Source organism: Lates calcarifer, linkage group LG5 (assembly GCF_001640805.2).
Source record: "Lates calcarifer isolate ASB-BC8 linkage group LG5, TLL_Latcal_v3, whole genome shotgun sequence".
NCBI lineage: Eukaryota > Metazoa > Chordata > Actinopteri > Centropomidae > Lates > Lates calcarifer.
The window spans coordinates 21,438,350-21,462,371 of record NC_066837.1 but is presented as its reverse complement, the minus strand read 5'-3'; the positions used below and the strand labels follow the sequence as shown (position 1 = coordinate 21,462,371).

General features: G+C 41.0%; 1 protein-coding gene across 1 annotated transcript in view; it reads left to right on the top strand.

Moving 5' to 3' along the window:
- adcy9 (adenylate cyclase 9) overlaps nucleotides 1-24,022 on the top strand; it is a 38,549-nt gene that overhangs the window by 4,504 nt on the left and 10,023 nt on the right. The window contains 6 exon segments of the mRNA XM_018679752.2: nucleotides 17,982-18,181; nucleotides 18,666-18,773; nucleotides 18,979-19,253; nucleotides 19,772-19,874; nucleotides 20,760-20,977; nucleotides 22,109-22,268. Of these exon segments, the coding sequence (XP_018535268.1) occupies nucleotides 17,982-18,181; nucleotides 18,666-18,773; nucleotides 18,979-19,253; nucleotides 19,772-19,874; nucleotides 20,760-20,977; nucleotides 22,109-22,268 (1,064 nt within the window).

The window sequence follows — 24,022 nt, the reverse complement described above, 5'->3', positions numbered from 1 at the left end:
CACTAAAATATGTTATCTGACCAGTTAGTCCTGCTGAAACGGTCTCCTAACAGAAGCAGATCAGGCTACAAGATCAAGAGATTAGAGAGATTAGAGATTAGAGCGCCACGAAGAGAGACATGTTTGGGTTTATATCAACCAGATATCATTCAACATTCAGTAGCAGTCAATTAATAATTGTCACCGTCACTACCTGTAGAATATGTTTCTCAGTCATTTAAAATGTATGAGATATGCAGCATCTAGCACATACATTTAATGCCATTTTATTGCTCAAGGACATGTATTAATCTCTCTATAAGAACCCTAATTGCCTCATGCTGTCAATGGTTTTGTAGGAATTTGTATGACTTATATTTTTGTTATTTTGGAGCAGAACTCTACAGATTTGTTTTGGAGCTCTGTACTTAAACAACAGAGCGTTGTGTTCTTCAGATTAGAGCCTTTAATCTCCAAATACAACAAATGGATTTAAAATCCTCGCTACAGACGAATGTTGACAACTTTCATTGTTAATACTATTAATGGATAGTTATGGCACAAGAATGACAGGTGAGTACATGTGTGGATGTGCAGCAGTGTTGGCTACTTCATGTGACTGTGACTCACACCTAAGGCTGATATATTTGAGCATTTGAACAAGTAGTTTAGATGAAGTCAAACCAGGTCAATTTTGCTGCACAGATTAGGCCTTCTCCTGGATTAAACACTGTATTCAACCGTACCAAAATCACTTTAGTCTAGTTAAAAGTGTATTGCCTCCACAGGCTTGTTTGTCCTATCTCTGACTGTGTTTGTGGCTTGTTGTTGTGGTTGGCCAGAATGTTTGAGCTAGAGATTGCAGTTGATAAGAGGAGGACTGAGCGGCTTTACTGTTCTGAGGCAGGTATTGTACTGGATTCCATTGGACTAAACAGTTGATCACCATATTGTGCCCACCGCTTGTAGGATAGGAATAGTGGTGGGATGGTGCAGGGACTAGACAGAGGGCAGTAAGATATGGAAAGAAATTTGACTTGTCTGCAACTTGTCCATGTACGGGTCATACTATTTGCGAAGTGGAAAAAAAAGGAATTTGTTTCAGTGGTGTTCAGTAGTTCAGGCAACTAACATAGTCTTGTGTACTTGACAATGAACTTAAAAGGCATAAACAGCAGGACCTTGCAGTTAGTGCGGGGGGGTGCAATAAATTTCTTGGTCATTTATCAGATAAAAAATAAACATTTTGATGGTTACAGCCTCCCAAATGCCAAGATTTGCTTGCTCCTCTCTGCGGCTGGTTAGATCAAGTTAGGATTATTAAGACATCACTTGGAGCTCTGGTAGCACGATGGAGCTTTGTCATAAGACACACACACACACACACACACACACACAGTCTGTCTCAGTACTACTGTAAAAAGCAGCAGCAATGGAGCTAATCTCTCCAGCAGGGAATTTCTCGTGGACCGTCTAATCTTAGGTCCCCTGCGAACAGAGACTGTCTGTTCTATTGTCAGGCCTTATGTCAGAGTGTATTCACACTTGGCTCTAAATGGTGCCATCACTCTCTATTTCCAGACTAGCGAACAGTGACAGAGTGAGATATTGACATGCGGCTTTTGTTGAGGGAGAGAAAAGGGGAGAATGACATCTAGTTCCCAGCTGGAACAGAGACCCACAGTTTCCTGCTCAGAGAAAGAGATGACCTTAACAGTTAACTTCGATAGCACAGAGAAACAGGGTTTTTTGTGGATAAATGGACAGATCTCATTTTGAGAGGAATTAACATAACACTTGTTATTGAGAGAAGTATATTGTCAGAATCACAGACTACTATTTTGCAAAGGAGACTGGTGGCTGGACACATTTGTCTACAAGGGGTGGAGAAATTGGTTTTTGTAGGTGCTCATGATGTTAGTTTGCTCATCTGATGTGGATCTATTTGCCTGAGTTTTTTCACACCACTGTAATACCTTTATATTTTTGTTTGTTTCCCCAAAACAAAATTAATTTTCTCTGAAGTTTGTAAGTTGTTGTAAACAAGTGTTGCCAGTTGGACATATTTCTCAATTTGTAGTGTAGTTCCATCCTGTCTGAGGATGTTAGAGCCACTCATCTTGATCACTGTCACTTGTAACCTATAATTTTCTTGTACAACAGTTATTGGCTCATAATGTCAAATGCACATCAAACCACCCCTCTTCTCTATTGCTTTCCATTCTCCTCTGTTCCATCAAAAACTCACAAACAGCAGTTAAATCCTAGTCAGTTATTTGGTTAGAGAAGAGGTTGCACAGTAGATAAAAATTCCCAGTGCAGACAGTTTCGAAACTGAGGTTTTATAAATCATTTTGACTGTTTCCCCTGTCTGATACGCTCAGCATTAGCATGGTGTATTTCTTTCGCTCCCCACCTCCCTCTGGCTGTCTGTCTTTCTCTCTCTCCCTCTCACATCTCTCCCTCTGCTTTTCCTTATCCTTGTTGTGTTATTATCACATTCATTGCCTCAGACTCTCACCTGTCACCCAGGCCTGCGCATGTGGTCTGTTGTGTAACACTGCTTTAGTGCTGTCTGTCTGTTTTTAGTCAAGGCTTTGCTATAGATCCCCCAGCAGGCCGAATGATTCGCCTCAGATAGCGTGCTTTCAACCATTCTCTCTCTGTTAGTCCCTAAACACCCATCACCCCGCTCTCCTTTAAACAGCTAGAACTGAGCAAACCAAGCTTTGTTTGACCATGAATGCAGGCTGTTGGTAAGATACTGTACTTTAGCAGTGGTTGTATCAGTAATGCACTCCTGTCTAAGTGATCTATGTAATGGATTGTGAGGAATGATGCAGCGGCAAACAATCTTCCATCACAGTGCAGTACATGGAAGGGATGAGTCATATCTCTGTTGACAAATGCATGAATTATGCAGGTATGCAGTGAAGAATTTAAATTCTGGGGGAAATAAGCAATATTTTCAAGTCTTGCAGCACTTCAGAGACAGATGAGAAGTTTAGGCTGGTTAAACTTTGAACTGTGCAAAGGTCTGAAAAGTACACATGTACAGTGTACTTGTATATCATATACACAGTAATAGTTTGAAGCCATGACATGAAATTAAAACATAATGACACAGGTGATTGTATTAAAGTTTGCAATTTCTGTTAGCTTTTCTAATGTAATGCATCCTTATTCACATATGACACTGTTAAGGAGTGCTGAATGACCAGAGTACCATGTTGTTTACACACCTTGGATGCTGGAGGTAGCAGCTATATGTATAAAAGTGACAGATTTTTCTGCTCTTTCTGTGGTGATCAGGGCAAATAGGAGCATAGTCTGTCCCACCTTTGCAACATTAGTTGCTAGGCTAATTTTTAAAAGTGAAAGCACTACAACAGTTTTAAAATTTACCAGATCTTTTGACGCATTTGCTGTGTTGGTTTCAAATGTGTGGTCACTAGATTTGTCACCAAATGAGTTACCATATAGACACTCACCCAGGTGATCATTTTAAAACTTGTGTATTTCAACAGTTTCTTATCCGTCTCTTACTGGTTACTTTTGTTCTCATAGACCACTTGCTCTCTTAAATCCTTAGATGATAACACTGTGATTGTCACACTCTTCTCTTGCCCCCACTTCCTTCATCCTCTGAGTTTCTGCAATCTGTGTCCATTTGTGTGCGTCAGGTTTTTTATTCAAATCTCAGGCAATTTTTCATTGAATCATATAAGGCCTAGTGAGTTTCTCCGTCATCTGTCTCATGAAAATGTGTTTTAACTCCCTTGTCATTTAATGGTATTAGGTTTTTTCACATCGTACTCCCTTTTATTTCCAGTGAGAGACTAGAACAACCTACTCCCTTTTCCTTTTGTCTCGTGTATGAGTCTCAGTTGTGTCACAAGTTGCTGCCAGTTCCCCTGCTTGACTGCTTGTGTCTCCTCCATCCTCTCTAATCCAGTCCTGCCATGTCTCTTTTCTGTTTCTAGCACATAAACACACTTGTATTTCACTGCAGGTGGTGAGGACTGCAGTTTTCAACCCTGGGTTTTTGTTTAGCTGGTCTTTATATCCTGCCTGTATCTGCTGTGTTAATGCCTTTTTAGGCTCCCCTTGTTAAGTGCTGTAGCTTGGGGAAATGAGGTTGTGGAGTTTCCAGGCATGTGTGTGTGTGTGTGTGTGTGTGTGTGTGTGTGGTGTGTGTGTGTGTGTGTGTGTGTGCATGCACTAGACTGTCTAGATTTTTATTTTACAGTCTGCAGATTCAAGGTCTGGACCCTGAACTATTCTCATGGTATCATAGGGTGACACTGGCACCTTGTCAGTTTCAATCTGTCTGGTCTGGAGGCACTTTCTGTTTGTGCATACTTGTGTGTTTTTGCAAATGCATATAGGTTCTTTTTGTGTGACATACATATACACCCATGTGTACAAACAAGTCCATCCTATCAGTGCAGTGTGTTGCAGTGAGAAGTCCATGCCCCCAGGCTGGTTAGTCTGCGCTAAATCAAACGTGTCACCTAAATATGCAGCAACAAAAAGCAGATCCTTAACCATAACCAGGCCTGCCCCAGTGGGTCATGGGCTTTCCTATTCTACTCCATATTTGTCTTTATCCTCTGTTTTCCTGTAAAGGTAACCATTGTAACTGTCTCATTTTCAAACATCAGTGACATATCTGTTGGCCAGCTGGATCATTTTGTGGTAAAACATGTTTATTTTCATTACAAGCCACCACATGCGTCATTACAGACTTGTCATTAGTGTTGGTGATTGTTAGATCCTTCTGTTCAGACTGAGGGCAGTGAAAATCCCCTTTTTCCTCTTGTTTTCTCCTGTGGAGTCATGGAAATTCCTCATCTAGATCAACATAATACACTATCAGTAGTCCAAAGACCTTGATCTAAACACCAGATTTCACTGAAATACCTTTATGAGTTGGTGTGAAATTCTGGGGAGTTTCAAACTAACAGACATATAATAACTTTGCTGATGATGACGTTTTCCCTAGCTCATTTTGTGTCACGTAATGTTTACGACTTTTATTCAGGCTATCTTAGTGAAGGTTTTGCTGTCTAGTTTCTCATCAGCTATACCCTGCTTTATATTGTTACTAACAGGACTTTTTTCATTGACAACATTTTGACATAGCACAGTAGAAAAAGCACAGGTGTATATAATGAAATAAATGACAGCTGACTTCCATGTTGCTGCCTCTGTTTCAGGGTCCTGGTGTTGTTCATGCTGACTCACTGTCACTCTGTTAAGAATAGAACAGAGCCATTATTAGTAGTAGTAAAAGCCTGTGCATCTCTTCTTATGACAAGTCAAAATTTCTGCTTAATCAACTGATTAGCTGATCAACAGAACATTCTCAAACTTAATAATCTTTTAAGTTATTTCTAGGCAAACATACTGAGCACTAATAATCTCCTTTGACACCACTTAAAACTAGTTTTTGCCCAAGGGTGCCTTGACAGCAGTATGGGGGAAAAGACTATTACTTCTTTACTCTCTGCAGCCAAAATTTCTCAGCTGTTTTTAGTGGATTCAAATTTTATTACAGAACACGGGAGAAAGTAGAGGCAAGCAGTAAAGAGGTACAGCAGAGACCGACAGTGGTAAGGTTGTTCTCTCTGCTGCATTATAATTGCCTCCCCTCAGATCTTCACCTTTCGAAGAAAGTGCCAGCGCTGCATGGCCAAAGTGTGTGTGTGTGTGTGTGTGTGTGTGTGTGTGTGTGTGTGTGTGTGTGTGACTGTCTGTGTGTTTTATAATAAAGATAAGACATCCAGGACATAAAACAAAATGACTGATCTTTGTGACTTAGATACATAAACACATATGTATACACACAGATTAAGTACTGAGAGGTGAGTGCAAAGGCTAGGCTTTTAAATTTTGTCTCTGTACAGTAAATTCCCTGTGTGTGTGTGTGTGTGTTTCTTTTTCATTTCTTTTTTCCTCTCTCCCCCTGCTTTTTTCAGTGCCCTCCTCTTGCGCTGTCTCACACACCATCCTAAACTAACCCCCGTTTCTCTGTATGCATAAAGTTTGTCTCTCTTTCCTGTGTGTCTGTGTTATATGTGTGTTTGTGCAAGAGCGATGCTGTGTATAAAGTCAAGAGGAGACAGTTTTCCTCAGGCCTGTGACCTATCATAGTGTTGCTTCGTGCCTGCTACTCTTACCTCATAGGTTCTTAGAATCACTGTCACTACAAGGTTCAAAGGTCAACTGTAATCGCTTGACTAGGTGGTCTTTCAAGTGTCTCTGTGTGTCTCTGTCTGTGTCTGGCTGTCAGTGTGTACGATAACAGAATGAGAAGAAAAATGTCCAGTAGCATTAGAGCTGAACATGTGAAAACAGATGGAAGACGGAGAACAGACATAAATTTACTGAAGGAGATGGAAAAGAAAGATAAAACAGGATTTTTGATGGGGATCATACATTTTGATTGTTATGGTGATAATTACTTGGGTTGTTGTTTTGTTTGTTTTAGCAACATTTCTGCTACAACTTAAAGAGGACCAGGGTTCATGTTTTATCACTCACTTTCTCTTGTAGCGCCTGAACTGGGTTTCATTTGGCTTGGTGGTAATATCCTGGTAAAAAACGTTTGACCTGTCTACCCTGTAAAATTCCTCTTCATTAATATCTATGACAATGTTGGGACACATTACATTTTACCCATGTGTGTTTGCTTGTATTTAACAGACACTACAGCAGTGTTTTCTTACTTTTGTGCCACAAGTGATATGAATCAATTTAATTAAATTCTTCAATGTTTGTATTGTATTTAGGATTTTTTGCCAGCTGAGATAAAACTAGAAGGTTAAGACAGAGAGATTCGGTATACAGTACAGGGAAAACACTCCAGTCAGTCTCTGTATACAGAGCTCTTTTCATTGTCTGTTCAGCCATGGTAACTGTTGCTGTTTGTGCTACCTTCAGTTAAGAAGTTAATTAGTTACGCAGCAGAAAATGACTGAACGGTTGGTTTTATATTTTTCTTAGCCAATTAACTACAGTTTGAATATTCCACATTGCTGCCAGCCATTTTCTAAAGTATATCATATTTATTTTCTACGGTGTCTGATAGCACACACTGCCAACAGACAAAGGTAACCTGTAACACAAATTTTCTGCATTAAACTGTCATTTAGCTAGTTAAACAAAGTTGAAAGAATTATAAAGATAAGAAAGCATCACTAGTGCAGTTCTGCTGACTTTCAATGCTGCACACCACATATACTGAATAGAAGTGGACCTACAATTACTGACATTAGGCTCTTCTACAGTATCATATTAGGTACATCCTAATTCCATTATCATTAATGCAGTGTGTTTGTTCCAGAGAAAGAGGACGGCGTAGATCTGATGCTAAATCATAATTTAACAGTGGCAGCTACTAGCTAATGAAGCAGCAGAATATAAGGGGAGGCCAGTAGCTCTGATCGCAGGTGCTCTCTACAGATAGCTTTCTTTCTTCTCTTTCTCCTAATGGAAATCCAGTTGCTGTCTGTCTCTCTCTGGATCTCCTACGCTCTCCTCTAACAGACCTTTAATAACACTTTCTGTTATCCTCTGCAGCTCTCTCTCTTAATGGATCTGTCCACTCTGTCTCCCACACAGCTGTCAAATCAACTTTCTTTTATCCATCCACCCCACATATTTCACTAGAAGTTTGTCATTCCTATTGCTCAAGAATGTGTTGAGTCAACTGTGCTTGTGTGTGTGTTCAGCATTGATAAGCGTGCCCAGCCCTGTCCTAGTCTGATTACAGATGTGTAGTGCACACACACACACACACACTTTGACTAGTCTTTCCAGACAGTTTGCTGTTCATGCAATACACTGTGCTATTTTTGGTGGAAGTCTGAGTTAATTTCTGTAATTAACTGTATTCCAAACAGATGAGTCACCTACTCATATTGTGGTTAATCTTTTTGACAGGTCTGTCCAGTCTTTCTTGCGTGTGCATGTGTGTGTGTGTGTGAGATAGACACTTAAGGTTGCTTTATGTTTGTATGTGAGTAGTCAGTCATTCAATGAAGCATTATACAACAGTGTCTGGCCACATTTACAGTTTATACATGTGCGTTGCCTCTATTTAACAGACACTGAAGTATTATCTTGTTGCCTTTATCATGGACTCATGAAGCCATGTAATGATTTACTGGAATGTGACTTGTTATAGGTGGATTCACTCACTCACCTGGTCTCATTTACTGTTTTATTACACATGAAGTGACTTGCATTTTATTCCCAGAAGTCACCTTGCAGTAGCTTTGGCCCTGGCAGTGAAATGTGCAGCTTAAAATACCCAGAAAATATTTCAACATTAAGTAGATATGGATAAAGGTGGCTTGCATAAATACTCAACTCGTGTCAAAATACAATAAAAATCCAATGCTCTATCAGTGTGGGCGTTTTTGGGCAATATCACTTTCAGTTCCTAGCGTGCAGAAAATAAATGTGGGATGGGAGAGTGAGAGAGAGCGGGATAACATTCATCAAGGTCTGTGGCCGGGTTCGAGCCACGGACATTGTGGTTATGTGGTAAACAGCAGCTCAGGCCACCAGGACACCATTAGTGGCTTTCTTTTAAACTTCGGCAGTGATGTTATTTTGACAAAATGTTGGAAATGTTGAACTCTGCCTTGTCATTTGATGAACAGTGATGTATACTGTTCATCAAATGCTGGATAGTCCTGATAATTCACTTCCTGAGGACAAAGGCTTACCTGACAGGCCTGTCAAACTGTTACTCATTGACCAGCTCATACAGAATGCACGACTGTCACAATAGCAGAGGTCAAAATTTGAATTGAATGTGTTTGTGCCTGTGTGCATGTGTGTGTGTGTAGGTCAAGGCTGGGTCATGGCTCTCTGCAAACTTTCAGTGCAGGTTTGCATACATATGGCCAGACACATTTCTGCAGCACAGTATTATCTTCCTTTTACTGGCTATAGTTAGTTACTTTGTGTTTTCTTTGTATGTTTGTAATATGACAGCTCTTTAAAATTCCACTTTTGTGACAGCTGTAAGTGTCAGTGTGGCAACAGCATCTGTTTGTCTCTACTGCGCTGTGCGTTTGTGCAAGTGTGTGCCACCTACAGTATGGTGGAGAGGTGCTGTGTTAAACAACTGTTGTGAGTAATGGATATAGAGCTGGCTTGACTTCCTCTGTATGTATATTAAATAATAAAAAAGGATATAAAATCTATTTGCAGTGGTCATTGTTTTTGGTGATAGTTGAGTCCTTCCTATGGTGTAGGGGGATTGTACCAGTACTGTTTTTTCATGCCTTTCCCCACAATGTGTGTGACTTCATTGCGAGTCACAATTTTTAGGGAATTATCTGTTTACCAACGGGCCTTTCTTGTTAGGTGTGCCTCCTTTTCCGTAGCCTGCCTTACTGTAGTTAGTAAAATTTTGTTTTAAAACTTCATTTCATTATTTAAATATGTATATTAATATGTAACACTAAACAACAAAGTGGCATTGACATTTTAGTGACCACTTAACTTAAGTTAAGATACTTTAAATGAGTAACATTTTAAACATGCATGTTCAGGGTGTATATTTTCAGGTTCAGGGTCTCTGCATTATCCAAGCTATCGTTTTAATACTGGCCTTAAAACCTGAACCAGTCCGGTCCTACCATAAAAAGCATGTGAAGCGCTGTTCCCTGGTGGTCTGTGGAAAGAGAGAGTCGTGTGACATTAGAGGGAAGAAGAGAAGAGGGAGGGAGAGAGAAGAAGGGAGAAGAAGGAGCATATTTTCTGGTCATAACCCTTTCCCAAGGATTTCCCACAGTCTAGCTTAGGACAGCGGGCTTAGATGTGTGTTTGTGTGTATGCGTGTGTGTGTGTGTGTGGTTGATGAGGGGCATCTTGGATCCATGGTATACAGCAGAGTGAATCACCCCCTGCAACGACTGTATGATTCAAATGAGACCACGCAGTTCAAGCACATTTGTGCTCACCTAGAAAGATGTTATGTGAAGATAAGACCTTATAAGGAAAATAAACATCTGGCATCCAGCCGCATGTGCATATTTTAATACCATACGCTGTCAACTTGCCAGCTTTTTTTTGAGTCAATATGTGGCCAAGCGTGTGAACATGCATAAAACAAAGTGACTTGCCAGTTGTCATTAGCGTCCCCTTTGCAGCAGGACCAAGGTTGGTCATTTCTTGCTCAAGGACTGTCCTCTGCCGCTGATCGACAGCCTCCCTGAGAGAAACTCAGAGCCTCTATGAAGTGAGACACTAAAATGCCTTGTTAACAGCTGTGAGCGTGCGTGTGTATGTGTTTATCGGAGTGACGCAGTGACAGTTGGAGTGCGTCATTGCTCCTGTCACACACAAACTTGTAGGACCCACTGAGAGAAGAGCCATCGAAACAGATGGTGCATGATGAAAAAGAGACATATATATTCTTTAGTTATTTTGCTCTTATTAGACAGATCAGGAACAGGGAGAGAGGGGGGACGACTAAGGTTTGGGTATGATTTTGATTGTATTGATTCAAAGTCAAGTTATTAAATCCTGGGTCCAATTCATGTCATGTTATATGAGCACAAAAAGAAACCAAAATATAAATGAAAAGGTGACAAAGGTCCTGTGTTTGAGTCAAACCCAAGAACTCATGGCCACATGGTACATACCCACTGATCTACCAGATCTCTATTAATTCTTTATGAATTCCCTGGAGTGTGATTTAAAAAGAGAGATAAAGGAGGTGGAGAGAAAAAAGAAAGAGAGGAAGGAGACGGAGAAAGCAAGGAACTCCCTGGACTAAAATGATGGCACAAAAGAGGGAAGGGGGGGGGGTGGATGGATGGGAGGGAGGAATGGGAGGGTATTTGAAGGAGGATCGTTTGAGAGCCTCATCCCTCAGTTCCATCAGTGTGTCCAAATATGGAGGCATGTGCTATTGCATGAGGCCTGTAGTCAAGACCCACTGTCGACCAGGGAGAAAACCGGAGGGTAGTGAGGGTGGGGGTAGAAAGTAAAAAGGAAGATGGCTGAAGAATGAGAGAACGAGACAGCAGAGACAAGACAGATTAGCTAGATAGAGAGGGAGGTAGAGAGAGGTGGTGAGAGATGCAAGGTTTGGCAAGACAAAAGAGAGGGTGAAGTTGAAGACGAAGGTTAGCGATAGATGAAGAAAGTTGGACAGTCAGAGGGCCAAGTCTGTGAAAAGGGAAAACAAGTTGAAGTCTATTTTTAGTGCCAGAGTTGTTTATTTTCTGACTGTTCCAAGCAGCGAGATGAAAGTGAAGAATGAGAGAAAAGGTTAGATGAAGCTGGAAGAGAGAAGGGGAAGTTTAGCCCCCGTCTGTCTTATCCTTGTCCTCCTCTGCTTCAGCTCTGAGGCTGACTTCAGCTGCTCTGATGCTTGATTGGTCTGAGTAAATGTTGAAGTGCCTTTCTTTGTCTCCCTCTGTCTTTTCGTATTCACACGCCTGTTTGCTTTTCTGTATGTGGGACCAGAGGGGAGATGGCGACCTTTGGGTCACTGGGGATGGTTTTGATCATGTGGTTGGAAGCCGCCGTAAGGTCAAAGGTCATTTGTCAGGAAGTGCAGAGTCCGGATTGGGACGGCCCTCTGGGGATTATTCGAAATGTCAGCTTCAGTCTAAAGCATTCACCCAGACGCTCTCACAGGAGGACTGCTGAGCAAAGGCTTGGGTGTGCGTTTGTGGAAGGACTGTATTACAGCAGTTTGTGTGTGTTAATGTGCAGTGATGGTTAGAAAGGGTGAGGGTACCAGTATTTGTGTATGTAGATATGCAAAGCTTTGGAATTATTCAACTGAATTTGTGTGTGAAAAAGAAGTTATGCTGGTATGAGCTCATGTGCAATGTAGGCTGCAATTTCCAGAGTGAAGTAATTCGTCCTTTCTTCAGTTAATTAATTAATTGTTTATTCAGTATGATGTCAGCAAGTGGAAAAGTGAAAAAGACCTTTCGTAGTTTTACAGAGCCTACGAGGACATCTTCAGATAGATTGTTTTTCAGTCACAACTCCTGAAATACTATTTATTACCATAAAATATACTTCAAGTAATCAATTAATTTACCAATCATTTCAGCACTACTGCAGTGTGTTTGTATGTGTTAGTGTTTGGTGGAAGAGTGTAAGTAAGAGAGTAATTTTCGGGTGTGTGTGTGTGTCCACGGTGTGCATGGTCTTCGGGTGTACATGTGGAATTTGGCAGCTCAGCTTCGCTTCCTCTCCATTCATCCCTCTGTTCATTCATTCATTTTTTCATTGATTCATGTGTCCACACATTGCACGCTTGGTCCTCTGAAAGTGACTGTGAATATGGTGTGTGTGTATGAGCATGCACTGTTGCATTTTGGGGTAGTTCTAATATATGAGGATATGAGGGGCAAAGGCGATTGCACTGCAGTACCTTAGATGAGTCATACACATAGGAAATGCCAGTGTTTGTGTGTATGTGTGTGTGTGTGCGTGTGTGTGTGTGTGTGCGTGCAACGCTCAGATAGATCATCCATTCAATATGTCTCAGACAGATGCTCCTTATTTCCTGGAAAGGGTGCCTTGTGTGTAAAGGGCTATGCCCTTTTAGGGGATGTGTGTGTTTGTGTGTACTTGTACTTCTATCTTTGCACACACACACACACAATAATCTCAAACAAAAACTAACAATTAAGTGAGGTAATTTTTATTGAGCTTTTGCCAGTGCATACACTGTACACATATTTTCATATTATTTTTGTGCATATAGACACACATGCAACTTAAACACAGTTTAATATACTACATGTTACTGGGTGATACACTTAAAATGGGTGACAAATTAAAGGAACCTGAATAAATGAGTGGCAAAACAAAACTATTGCAGATGCTATGCTTTCACACAGGACACTAAATTGTTTGATGAGTATAAAAATCATATCTGTCATTTGCTATGGCATTCACAGTCACCGGATATCAATCCAATTAAATACCTATGGGAGATTTAGATTTGGATTTATTAGACTCAGCTCATTGGGCTGGTTAGAACACATTAAGTCTGCTGGAGTAAAATGACAACCTGCAGTCTCTGTTAATGGCCCATCTCTGATGCTGGGGTCAGATATGGCACTTCAGAATCAGTTTTTGGTCAGTATTTGTTTTTCAAATGTCTTGTTGTCGTTAGATGCATCTTTAGACCCAAATTAGCTTACATTTAATGTTTGCTGACAAAAAAATGTAGTTCTCATTTTCTGAGGTTACTTTTTATTTATTCATTCTGAAAATAGTTGTCACTGAATATATTCTGTTTTCATGAACAAAATTAACACTAACCAATGCCAGTAATTTCCATGTTTTGTTCCTGTTATCTCACATAGTTTAGTTTGAGTTAGGTCCTCTGGTCTGGTCAGTGTGTATATGACTAGGTGTATGTATATACAGTATGGATATTTCTGTCTCTTTGTTTGTGTGTCTGTGTGTGTCGTAGTAGTAGTAGTAGCTGTCCTCAGCTGAACCCTCTCTGCTTCAGCCAGCTGGTCTGAATAAATCAATAAAAACCATTCAGCTGCATTGAGACCTTAGAGTGCCGGTGTCAGTTTCTTTCCCAGAGTGCTGCCTTTACAGAGCCTGGAGAAGATCAATACGCAAACACACACATATAAGAAAGTACTGCAGTGTGTTACAACGACTGGCTGCAAAAACTGAGTGGTGAAGGATTAGCCTTGTTATGCCTTAGGGCTCGGATAAACACACAGAAGATACATGTGGCACTTAACTGTATCTAGAAGGCAGTTGACACCCATACCTTTGCACTCAAGCATACACATATTAACCTACTGTGCACTTGACTGTTGTAAAACTACAATTTTTCACTGTCGTTTTGTTGCGCTTTTAAATACCCTCGCAATTCAAGGCCTGTTTAGAGCAGGCCGTTGATAAAGTTAGAAAGCTGAAATGGAAGTAGACAAGGAATGTGGGTTATGTGAGGCATGCTAAACTCAATGACCTTCAAAGCACTCTCGGTCTCTTCCTCCCCTTTGCCATCTCTACGCTGTTTGCCACTCTGCTTTCACTATCTCCTTTATCTCTGGGTCTCTAAACTCAGCAACATTTCGCCTCTCATGCAGGACACATGAGAGAGTAAGAGGGAAGCCCACAGAATAAGTGCCTGTAGTCACTGCCCACCTCTACATCTCTAACTAGAATATTTTACGGCCTTTACTGGTATGAAAACAACAGTCTCAACCAACTGCAAACTGGTGACTATATACTGTACATATATTTACAAAGATATGTGTCTTTTCCATTAAGCTTTTCTAGAAGTTAGGGAGTTTCTTAAATCAGTCACTGTCACTGCTCACAGAGAGTAGGTTTTTATGCACTAAGGACTTTTAAATGTACTTGATAGATTTTGTGCCTTTGCTTCTGTGGGAGATTTTACTTTTTTTCAAACTTTGATATCCACCTAAAAGACCTCCTTCACATCTGACGTTTTGACTCGTCACAGTTGGAAAAGCACAGGTTTACATGATAAAATTAATGATGGCTAAGTTCCGTTTAGCTGCTACAGTTTAAAGGTCCTGGTATTGTTCCTGCTGGTTCACTGTTAACGCTGCTATGAGTCACTGGGACACTTAAATTGAGCAGAGACATTAAGACCAAGACAAACATTACAAGAAACAAAATAAGCTTTTTTATTTCTTATGTAATAAAAATGATAATTTACTGACTTTGTATTTTAACATAATTTGGGGGTTTCGCTGCCAGTTTCAGTTTTCAGAGTTTTCTTAGAGGCAGCATCTAGAGAAGATGAGAGAAATTGCATCTTAAGCTGCTCCTGCACTGGCTTCAGTGTTCAGACATGGTGTTGATGGCTTGGCTGGTACTTTGCTCTACCGCATTATAAGCTAATCACATTTTCCATTGATTGTTATTATGTTGATTGTTTTTTAACTCGGGATGGGAGGCTACCTGGAAAAGCAAGAGCTGCTCAGCTATGTCCTTAGCTTCAGCACTCCTTTGCACAAATATGTGAATTCCATTTTTCCAAAAGATATTCCCTCATTTGGTGTTTTGATGATGGTTGTGAAGAGCGCTATTTAACGTGTCCATTTGGGATTTTCATGGGAAAGAATGATGACAAGAAAAAATTGCACTCTTACCATTGTGTAATTATTTTTTTCTGTGTATTTTTGTGCCTTTGTACATCTCACTCTCACTTCACAGCAGGCAAATGCAGTATACTGCAGGTTAAAAGAAATTATAGAATTTTTTTTTTTTTTTTTTTATACCCATCCTCCTTTCTCGCTCTATAATGTCAACTATTACATGACCCTCACTCAGTTGCTCAAGCTGTTTCTCTCAGCAAACTGATCTGTCTCTGTCATGGCCCTGCTCTGTGTATGTTTCTGTCTGACATCCATTAAAATCTGATAGAGTACTCAGCTCTTGCCCAAGATCTAATGGACAGCAATGAACCTTTGCGCGACTGTGTATGTAGGTTTGTGCACATGTATTAGTGTGAGTGGCTCAAGATCTCATAAACGGACTTTGTCGCTTGTTTGGCAAAGGGCTCAAACCCTAAGTTAAGACTGTTGTTTGCCTAAAGGCTTAGGACATCTGCCAAGTCTACATTGTCCCAGGGCCCAGAACAAAACACACAGTTCCTCCAGACTCCCTAGATAAGTTCATTGTTAGTTACACATTCATAACTAATTTTATTTATGCAGACAAGGAAACAGGACAAAAAACTGTGGTGAAACTCAGTCATGCCCATTGGTTCCACAGTGGCCAACTTAACCTCTGGTGTATTGTTGTATGCATACAGCTGATGGTGGACTAACCCTGGATCAGTGAGACAACCATACACCAAATCACAGAAACTGACTCTTGTTCTGCCAATAATGTGATCAATAGGAGATCTTTAAGACTATTTCTTGTTCTGCTTCATGAAATCTTAAAATCAGAAGCGTTTGATGGTTCTCTACGACTGTCACTGTTAATAGCAGGTTGGAAAAGCTGTACAGCCTTTACTGACATTCAAACCCATGGGTGGTAATAGTAGTAGTACTACAGCTGCTGCTCTACAAAATGTCCAATTTTTATCCAGCATTTGTTACTCTATTAGCATATTAGATTTCTACAATTACTCACTAAGAAAAGTGGACAGAGTGGAAGAAAATGAGTAGCATACAGAGAAGGTGAATTAAAAAAGATGGAAGGATGATCCACTGTAGGTGCATCCAGTGAGATACAGGAGATACACACATGAGGGGGGGGGTGAATGGGCTATGTGTGTGTGTGGGCTTGTGGTTGTGTATGTGAGTGTTTTATTCACTAGAAATGCTCCAAGTATACTGTAGTACATAAACCGACTTATGAACACACCTACTCAGCATCAGACTGACGCACATGCTTCACATATGGGATGGGAGCTCATCAGTCACACTTACACAGGTTGACACATCATCACATAGTTTAAACTTTTTCTGTTTAATAAGAAACTGACATGTCTGTTGAGCTGACGTCATGCATCAAAGGGAACAGAGTTCAAAAGTTGCTCCTGGGTCAGGAAGGGGCAGCGTGAACTTTAAGATAGGTTGAGAATAATACCAGATAATCTTTCTTATTTTCTCATTTTTTGTGCCATTTTTATAATTATATATTTATAAAATGGTTTTACCCAGCCACTAAAAACCAAATTTCATAAAATGGAACAAGATAAAAGCAGTTTTTTTCCACTGTTTGGGCTTCAGTTGCAAATTTCCGTATTATGAGAAACATATGATATTTAGAGACAATAGTTTTTATCTGCAAAACAACTAAGACAAAGCTTAAACACGTGATGCTTTTTATTTGATATTTGGAAATGATCCACTGTGATAATCTAGTCAAAATATGTCAGAACTCTTCAAAAAAGCAGAACTAGGCATGCACTGATACAGTGTGTTTCTCCTGGAAGACTTTTATCTCACATACTTTCAGGAATGAGCGTCTGTAGGGTTGTAAAGGTTGCGAAAACACAGACGTAATGTTGAAAACTGGCTTCAGTCTGTGCTGTAGGGACAACTCATACCTATGGAGCAGGGATGCCAAATGACGGGTTTCTTTGAGTAAACATTTCACATAACAATGAAATGTAAGATGAGCAATCACTTTGAGACAGGGAGCCTCCTGGATATCCCTTTATGGCCCACAGTTGCTCCTCTAGTCATCACCATGCTAACAAGGTTAACATATTTAGCTGTTTGAACAAAGAGGCCAGCTCACCAGGTTACTGTGTGTTTGGTCAGGCTGATAGCGGCTGGCTGTGGGCCACCACTCTAATCCACTGTTTGTGTATTTCCTTGTTGGCCCTACACCAGTGTGAATATGGCCAGAGCTCTGGGCTGATTTGCAAACATTGCTGGTGAAACACCCAGTGTTGCGTTACCACCTGCTTGTCAGCGTTCGTGTGCATTAACAAAGGGTGGCCGTTGATTGGCCGATGAGGGTGTATGTCTATGTCTAGCCAATATTATTATCTGTGTTCTTTTATTCCCACAAAAATGTCAATTTGTCCGATAGCCCAGAATTTTGTTTTGACATTTCAAGTCAGATTTAGTCTAATTAAAAAAGTATTTATTTCATAATTACATAAAACAAAGAAACACAAGCTAATTTTAGCATTTGAAACTATAACCAGCACGTTTGGCATAAACAAATTGCTCATCACTTTGTGGTGGGCAAGCCTCCTGTGTTGTTGAAAGGATTTCATTCTCAATGCAACCATCAAGAATGATGAATTGTAGGAGCATCTCCCTGTTAATGGCCACTAATTTGATGTCTGCAGTTGACAACAAAATACTTGAGTACTGAAGTGGGACCCCTCCTGTGCCACTGATGTCTCTTCTGTGTGCTGGAGTTCTTTGATTTTTTTTTTTTGTCTTGTTTCTTTAACTCAAACCATGAAAACTGTGAAAGTCATGATTGTAAAGTTCTGAACAAAAGGGATTTTCTGTTTTTGCTCCCCTCAGGACTGAGGACCTACCTGATCTCAGGGAAGAAATTGGAGCATGATGTGCAGTGTGGCTGTTCTCAGATGGGACTGCCAAGTGGGGATTTTGTAGGGGTCGGCTTGTCGTCCTGTCCCCAGCCCTGCACACCGGACCTCATCCCCGGAGGAGCCCAGGCTACAGAGCCCCTGTTGTCTCATCAACCACCAGACAGGATCGGGGTAAGTGAGGTTAAAAAAAAAAACTTTCTGTGTGGCTAACAACACATGTATGGAACTCAAAGTAACATTCACTCTGTTTGTGCTTCTTATGATGACTGTGCACTTGGAAACTTTAGTTCTTTTTGGTGGAAAATTTTACTCTCCACACTCTACAACATGAAGAAAGTTGTTGCTGTAACAGTTGTACAATTGTAGATGAAAAGGATGAAAACTTAGCTCTGACATTATGAAGGTTTTGTCAAATATCAGGCAGCATGTGACCTGCCTCATTACGCCCAAATGTGGTTCATGCACCCAGTTACTTGCACATATTTATTTCTGAGTGAGCTAATTTGGGGAAGGTAAGAGACTACACCCTTTGACTGAGACTGACTAAACTGTCAGTCGGTCATATATAAAGTGTCTATATTATATTTCATGCTTGCTCTGTGTGATCTGTTTTTATTTGTCACCCACTCCCTCCACTGTCCTTTTCTCTCTCTAGCCTCCCTGTGTGTCCCGTAGTGTGGCCTTGTCTGCGGGAGCAGAGCAGGGTGATGATGTGGCTGTGTTGAATGGCTGCCAGGAAGAGCACAAGACTACTAGTGCCAAGGTATAACACACAGTGCACAGTAGCAGCACAAGTGCACTTATCAAGCACCCCTTGAAAGCATTTGTCACTTAAACTACTCAACAATCACTCCTGCTGTCACTTCCCTTTTCTGTCCTCTCTGTTTGCTCTTCTTCCTTGTCCTCTCCTCCATCTTCCGAATCTTCTTTCTCTTCGTTTTCTTCACCCTGTCCTCCTCCTCTTCCAGTTCATCCCAGGACACAGCCCCAGGGCGGCCAACGGCCTCCTGAGTCCCCCGCTGGAAGACCCGGTGCGAGCTAGCCAGAGCTCCCTGTGTGACATGCTCCAGGAGAAAGAGAAGAAGACTAGCACTAGCACAGGGACTGGCACCAGTCTAGGCATGACTGGTGGCACGGGGACAGCGGGTCCAGGCATGGATCACTCCGCCCTGATCCAGCTGCGTGCCAAGAACTTCAGAGAAAAGAGTGATGCCCACTTTGTGGATGTTATCAGGGAGGACAGGTGAGCAAAGGGGTTAAAGGTAGAATTTATGATATTTATGATGATGTCACTCAATGGTGACAGATAATGTATGATAAAGGTGATAGAGTGAGTAGTGGTGAAGGGATCCATTCGGTAAGCATCACTTAAACAAATAATATAACCTCTTTACTGGGTGTGTATCTGTCCATTGAACCATTTTTCTATCATGTTCAGGATTGCAGGGCTGGAGTATCATCTCACAGTGCGCTGGGTTATGGGTTGCCAGTCTCTCGCAGGGATAATACACATCATTAAATTGATACATTCACTCTTACATTCTACATGTCTTTGGACTGTAGCAGGAAACACACAGGGACAAGCATGCTAACACCTCTGCAAAATCTTATCTACTCAAAGACTTCTTATAATCTGATATTCATTAAATAGTACATTTGGTGCAATTCTGGTGAACCTTAGTGAAGGTGTATATTTTCAGTGCTGTTTGATTTCCAAAGGAAACTCGTATAAACTCACAATTGGTCTTCTTTGGTTCACAGTCTGATGAAGGATTACTATTTCAAGCCACCCATCAACAAGGTCAGCCTCAATTTTCTAGAGAGACCTCTGGAAAAGGCCTATCGCAGCAGCTACAAGGAGGAGGTACACACACACACATGCACACACACATACATACATTGCTACTTCTGTATTATTATACCTGTAAGAACTCTGCTTTGTATTGGCTTTTTTCGTCACCCTACCTGTCACTGTAATTATAACCTTCATCACTGCCATCCTCTCCTCAGTGCTAGCCATAAATCACATCCACAACAGAAAACAGAGAACTGGTGAAATGTTCAGACGTTAAAAACTTTTCCTCATTCTCATCTCCCTGTGATAATATTTGTTAAGTACATGGATAGGAAAGAGAGCACAAACAAACCCCAGACAGGCACGTGGGACCTAGACAAACAGTAGTGTTATAACACATCTAGGCGTCTTAGCCAGTTTTTTTTTTTTTTTTTTGGTCTTTGTGCACATGATTTTGAGTGATGGCGTGGGAGGTGGGGTGGGGGGGGCTGTTGTAACTTGTTCCTTCCTATGGCCCCCCGTTTCACAAATTTTATGCCACATTAGTGCCACACACTCACACACCCAAGACCGATTCCAGTTGGCCTGCTCTGACCTCACAGCCTTGCAGCCCCCTGCTGTTACACCAGTGTTACTACAGAGGAGAAAAAATGCCATGCAAAATCTTGTAGTAAAATAATAGTGGCTGTAATTTAGAAAAAGTAATCATCAGGTAGACACAGCAGTTACATTTCAATGGCACAAACACTCTTTTCTATCTTTGATTCTAACCTACTTGGGAGTGTGGTGAATATTATATCCACAGAGAAATGAGGAAAATAAGAAAGCAATGCAATCAAAGTTAGGATTTATTTTCAAACACTGCAATCATCTCTAAAGTAGACACAAAATACTGGTAACATATGTATATGAGCCACTGTGTCTCCTCAGTGTCACATCCCTCTGCCCCTCCAGGTGAAAAACCAGGCTCAGGTGCAGACATTTGCAAGCTCCACCTTCAGCTCCTTCCTGGATGTTCTCCTCAGCTGTTTTGTCTTCTTGGCCCTGACCCTGGCCTGTTTCCTTCCACCTCTCGTGAGCCCAGCCACTGTTGGCTCTCCAGCTCCCGCCGCCCTGGCCTTGGCTCCCTTGGCTGGTCTGTTGGAGCTGGCCTCCCTGGTGCTGTCCATACGGTGAGGAAGCAGAGGCAGATGACATGGAGATGGACTCTGTGTTTGTTGGTTAATCTTTGTGTGTGGGAGTGCTCACACATGCTTTGTATCAAAGAGGTTTTGACCAACATGGGTTTGTAAGGTCAAAAAAGACAGATTTATATAACACATTTATTGTCATAAACTTTGACCATTTTGTTAAAAAAGATTGTGGACTTGGTGTTTTCCACTGATTTATTTTTTCCAGGCAAGATGGAAAAGCCCTCATTTCGGTTGTTGTTGTTGTTGTTGTCAGTGTTTTGCCATCAGGACCTAAGAATATGCAAGTGTTTGTTTCCTGTCAGCCACTGTAGTGTTTCATTGTAATAAAAGCTTGTATCTCTTGGGCCTCAGTGGCACAAAATGGGAAACCACTGATAGACCATCATGCAGCACTACGCCTCCCCACTGAAACCAAAACAAATTATTGTATGTGTTGGTTGGCTCCCACACCACAACGGATTAACTCCCCTGGTCAGATACAACTGGCTCATGTCCAGTTTTTTGTGAAAGACCAGTACTGGCTCAGACATTGGCATAATGACATACTGGTACCAGGTACTGTTCCAAACCTGCAAGAAACCATTTCTACTTGGATTTTCCAGTATTTGAGCGCAATAGACTTGTTTTCTTTATTTTGCAGAGAGTTTTCAATGGGTATGTAAACTTCTCAGTGGAGACTATTGAAAAATGAATTTATTTTCACTTACTGCCATGCTTAAATGGGCAATAAATCTTCATCTTCTCACAGGGAACTGGACAGCATAGTTGTGTTTTAATAATGTGTCTTAATTAAGGACTAATGCGAGTCTGCTACAGTTTTTCCCTTACTAAGTAGGAAGAGGACTGAGGGTGGGGTGAGAATTATAGAGGGGAGAGAAAATTAGTTTTTCTTTACTCTGTTTTCTGGGTAAATTAGTTTTTGTTCAGTTATTGCACAAGTTTTTGTTCATTCCAATTCTCATTCAGACAAGTTAAAGACTGGAAACTGATATTGGTTTGGAGTTGTGCTGCTTGAAAGTCATCCTCTATCGTCTCCTCCTGATATTTTTTCTTACTCTCCTCTCCTCTCCTCTCCTCTCCTCTCCTCTCCTCTCCTCTCCTCTCCTGCAGTATGGCCTTCCATTTGGAGGAGGTGATGAACTGTACTCATTCCCTGCTCTTGGTGGTCTCTGGGTGGGTTCCCCGTCATGTGGTCGGGGCTGTGTTAGTTTCCCTCCCTGCCATCTCTGTCTTATCCCACCTCACCTCCGGTGTCCACCTGCCCCTCCAGGTAAGTATGTGGGCACTCTGTCCATCACTGTCTTAAGAATCCTGCTCTGCACAAAAGGGATTCATATCACACTGTTTGCAGCTTGGTTGATGACTGCTTTACTGTCTTATATGGTCCTGAAACAATTAGTTGAATAATAGAAGAGTCAATTATTAGTTTAACTCATACCTCAAACCAGTGCCTCAACAGATGATGATGAGATTCAGAGTATAAACGTGAGATGTGAAATGTGTCTATAAACAGGTATACAGTTCAGCATAAGCAAAGAGTAAAGTTTCCAGTAATAAATGAGATCTAAATATTGACTGAAGTTTAAATGGAGCAGTTTATTTCATAGAAATTCATCTGGAAGCCAGAAATAAACTCAACACAACTAACTGGACTAAGTAAAGTAAAGTTAAACAATAGTTTAATGACTTTTTCACTATTTCTCCTGTAATTATACCAAACTACATAGTTCTCTCCAGGAAACTTTCAAGAAATTATTAGGAAATAATGGACCTGTAAAATAAAGCGTTACCTGAGCTTCTTAATAAGGTGCATAATCAGATGTTTCAACATGAAGTTTGTCTTCATCAGAGTAAATAGGCTCCTGTTATACTCAAGATCTCATCCTTCCAGAACCTGAATTTTTTTGGTTGTGACTTCACTACTTGCTCACTTTTCACCTCTTTATACAGTCACACATTGAAGCACACATTGAATTTTTTCCAAGACTGCTTCGTATTACTATTTAACAATATTGCTGCTATAGCTGGTGGCAGTACTACTACTATTAACTAACCATTAGTACCGTCACTACAGCTCATTTAAGTACTACTCCTATACTCTCAGTACAACTGTGCTACCTCTGCTGTTACAGGGGCTACTATAATTGTGGTAGTGTTGGTACTTGTGATTTCCAAGCTATAATAGTTGACCCTCACTGATATCTCTAAGCTAAAGTAAGCAGAGAGGAGTTGGGCGGTTTGAAACCTTGCCCATAGTGGTCTGAAGCCAGAGATCCTCTGAGACCAGCAGAGCCATTAGTTGGCATTAGCACTGATAGGAACTGTAGAAGGAAAACAGCTAGGAGGCTTCAGGAGGTTTGGACTGTGGACCTTGGCACCAGAAATGTTGACATTTCTTCTTCTCTGAGTCCTGCATGTGAGAAGATTGAGAGCAGCCATACTTTGCAGTGCTTTTGTGCTGTTTTGAGTCAGGGCCAAATCCAACTCTGTATAAGTTTGACTCTCGCCCTCCAGTTTTGAGCCAACGGCTGCTTGCAAGATGTGTGTGGTGTTTTGATATCTTGTTTTTTCAAGGATTTTCAACACTCCATTTCTCTATCCATTTCTCTCCCACCCTGCTCTGTCTCTATCTTCCACTCTCTCCATCTCTTCGGGGCTTACAGATCAAAGCGGTAGTCTCATGGAGAGTTGTTAATTAGACATGCAGTTTTCTGGACTTTAATGCCTTTGAAGATATTAAGACCCAATAACAGTGCTTGGGGTGGGGTGGGGGGGAGACATGTGTAGGGATGAGAGGGGAAAAGATTTTATCCTGTCAGTGTAATCTTTAACAACCTGTGAATGTCCCCAAATTACTACTGCAGTCTCCATGTGTGTTTGCATGAAACCATGTAGTAACCTTGCATGTAGCAAATCAGCATGTTTCACATCAAAATCCCCTTTACTGACCTTGAAGGACCTTCCCCTGTATTTGATTCATGAAACGATTTTTTTTGCAATGCAATATGCTCTGGGTTTCACAGT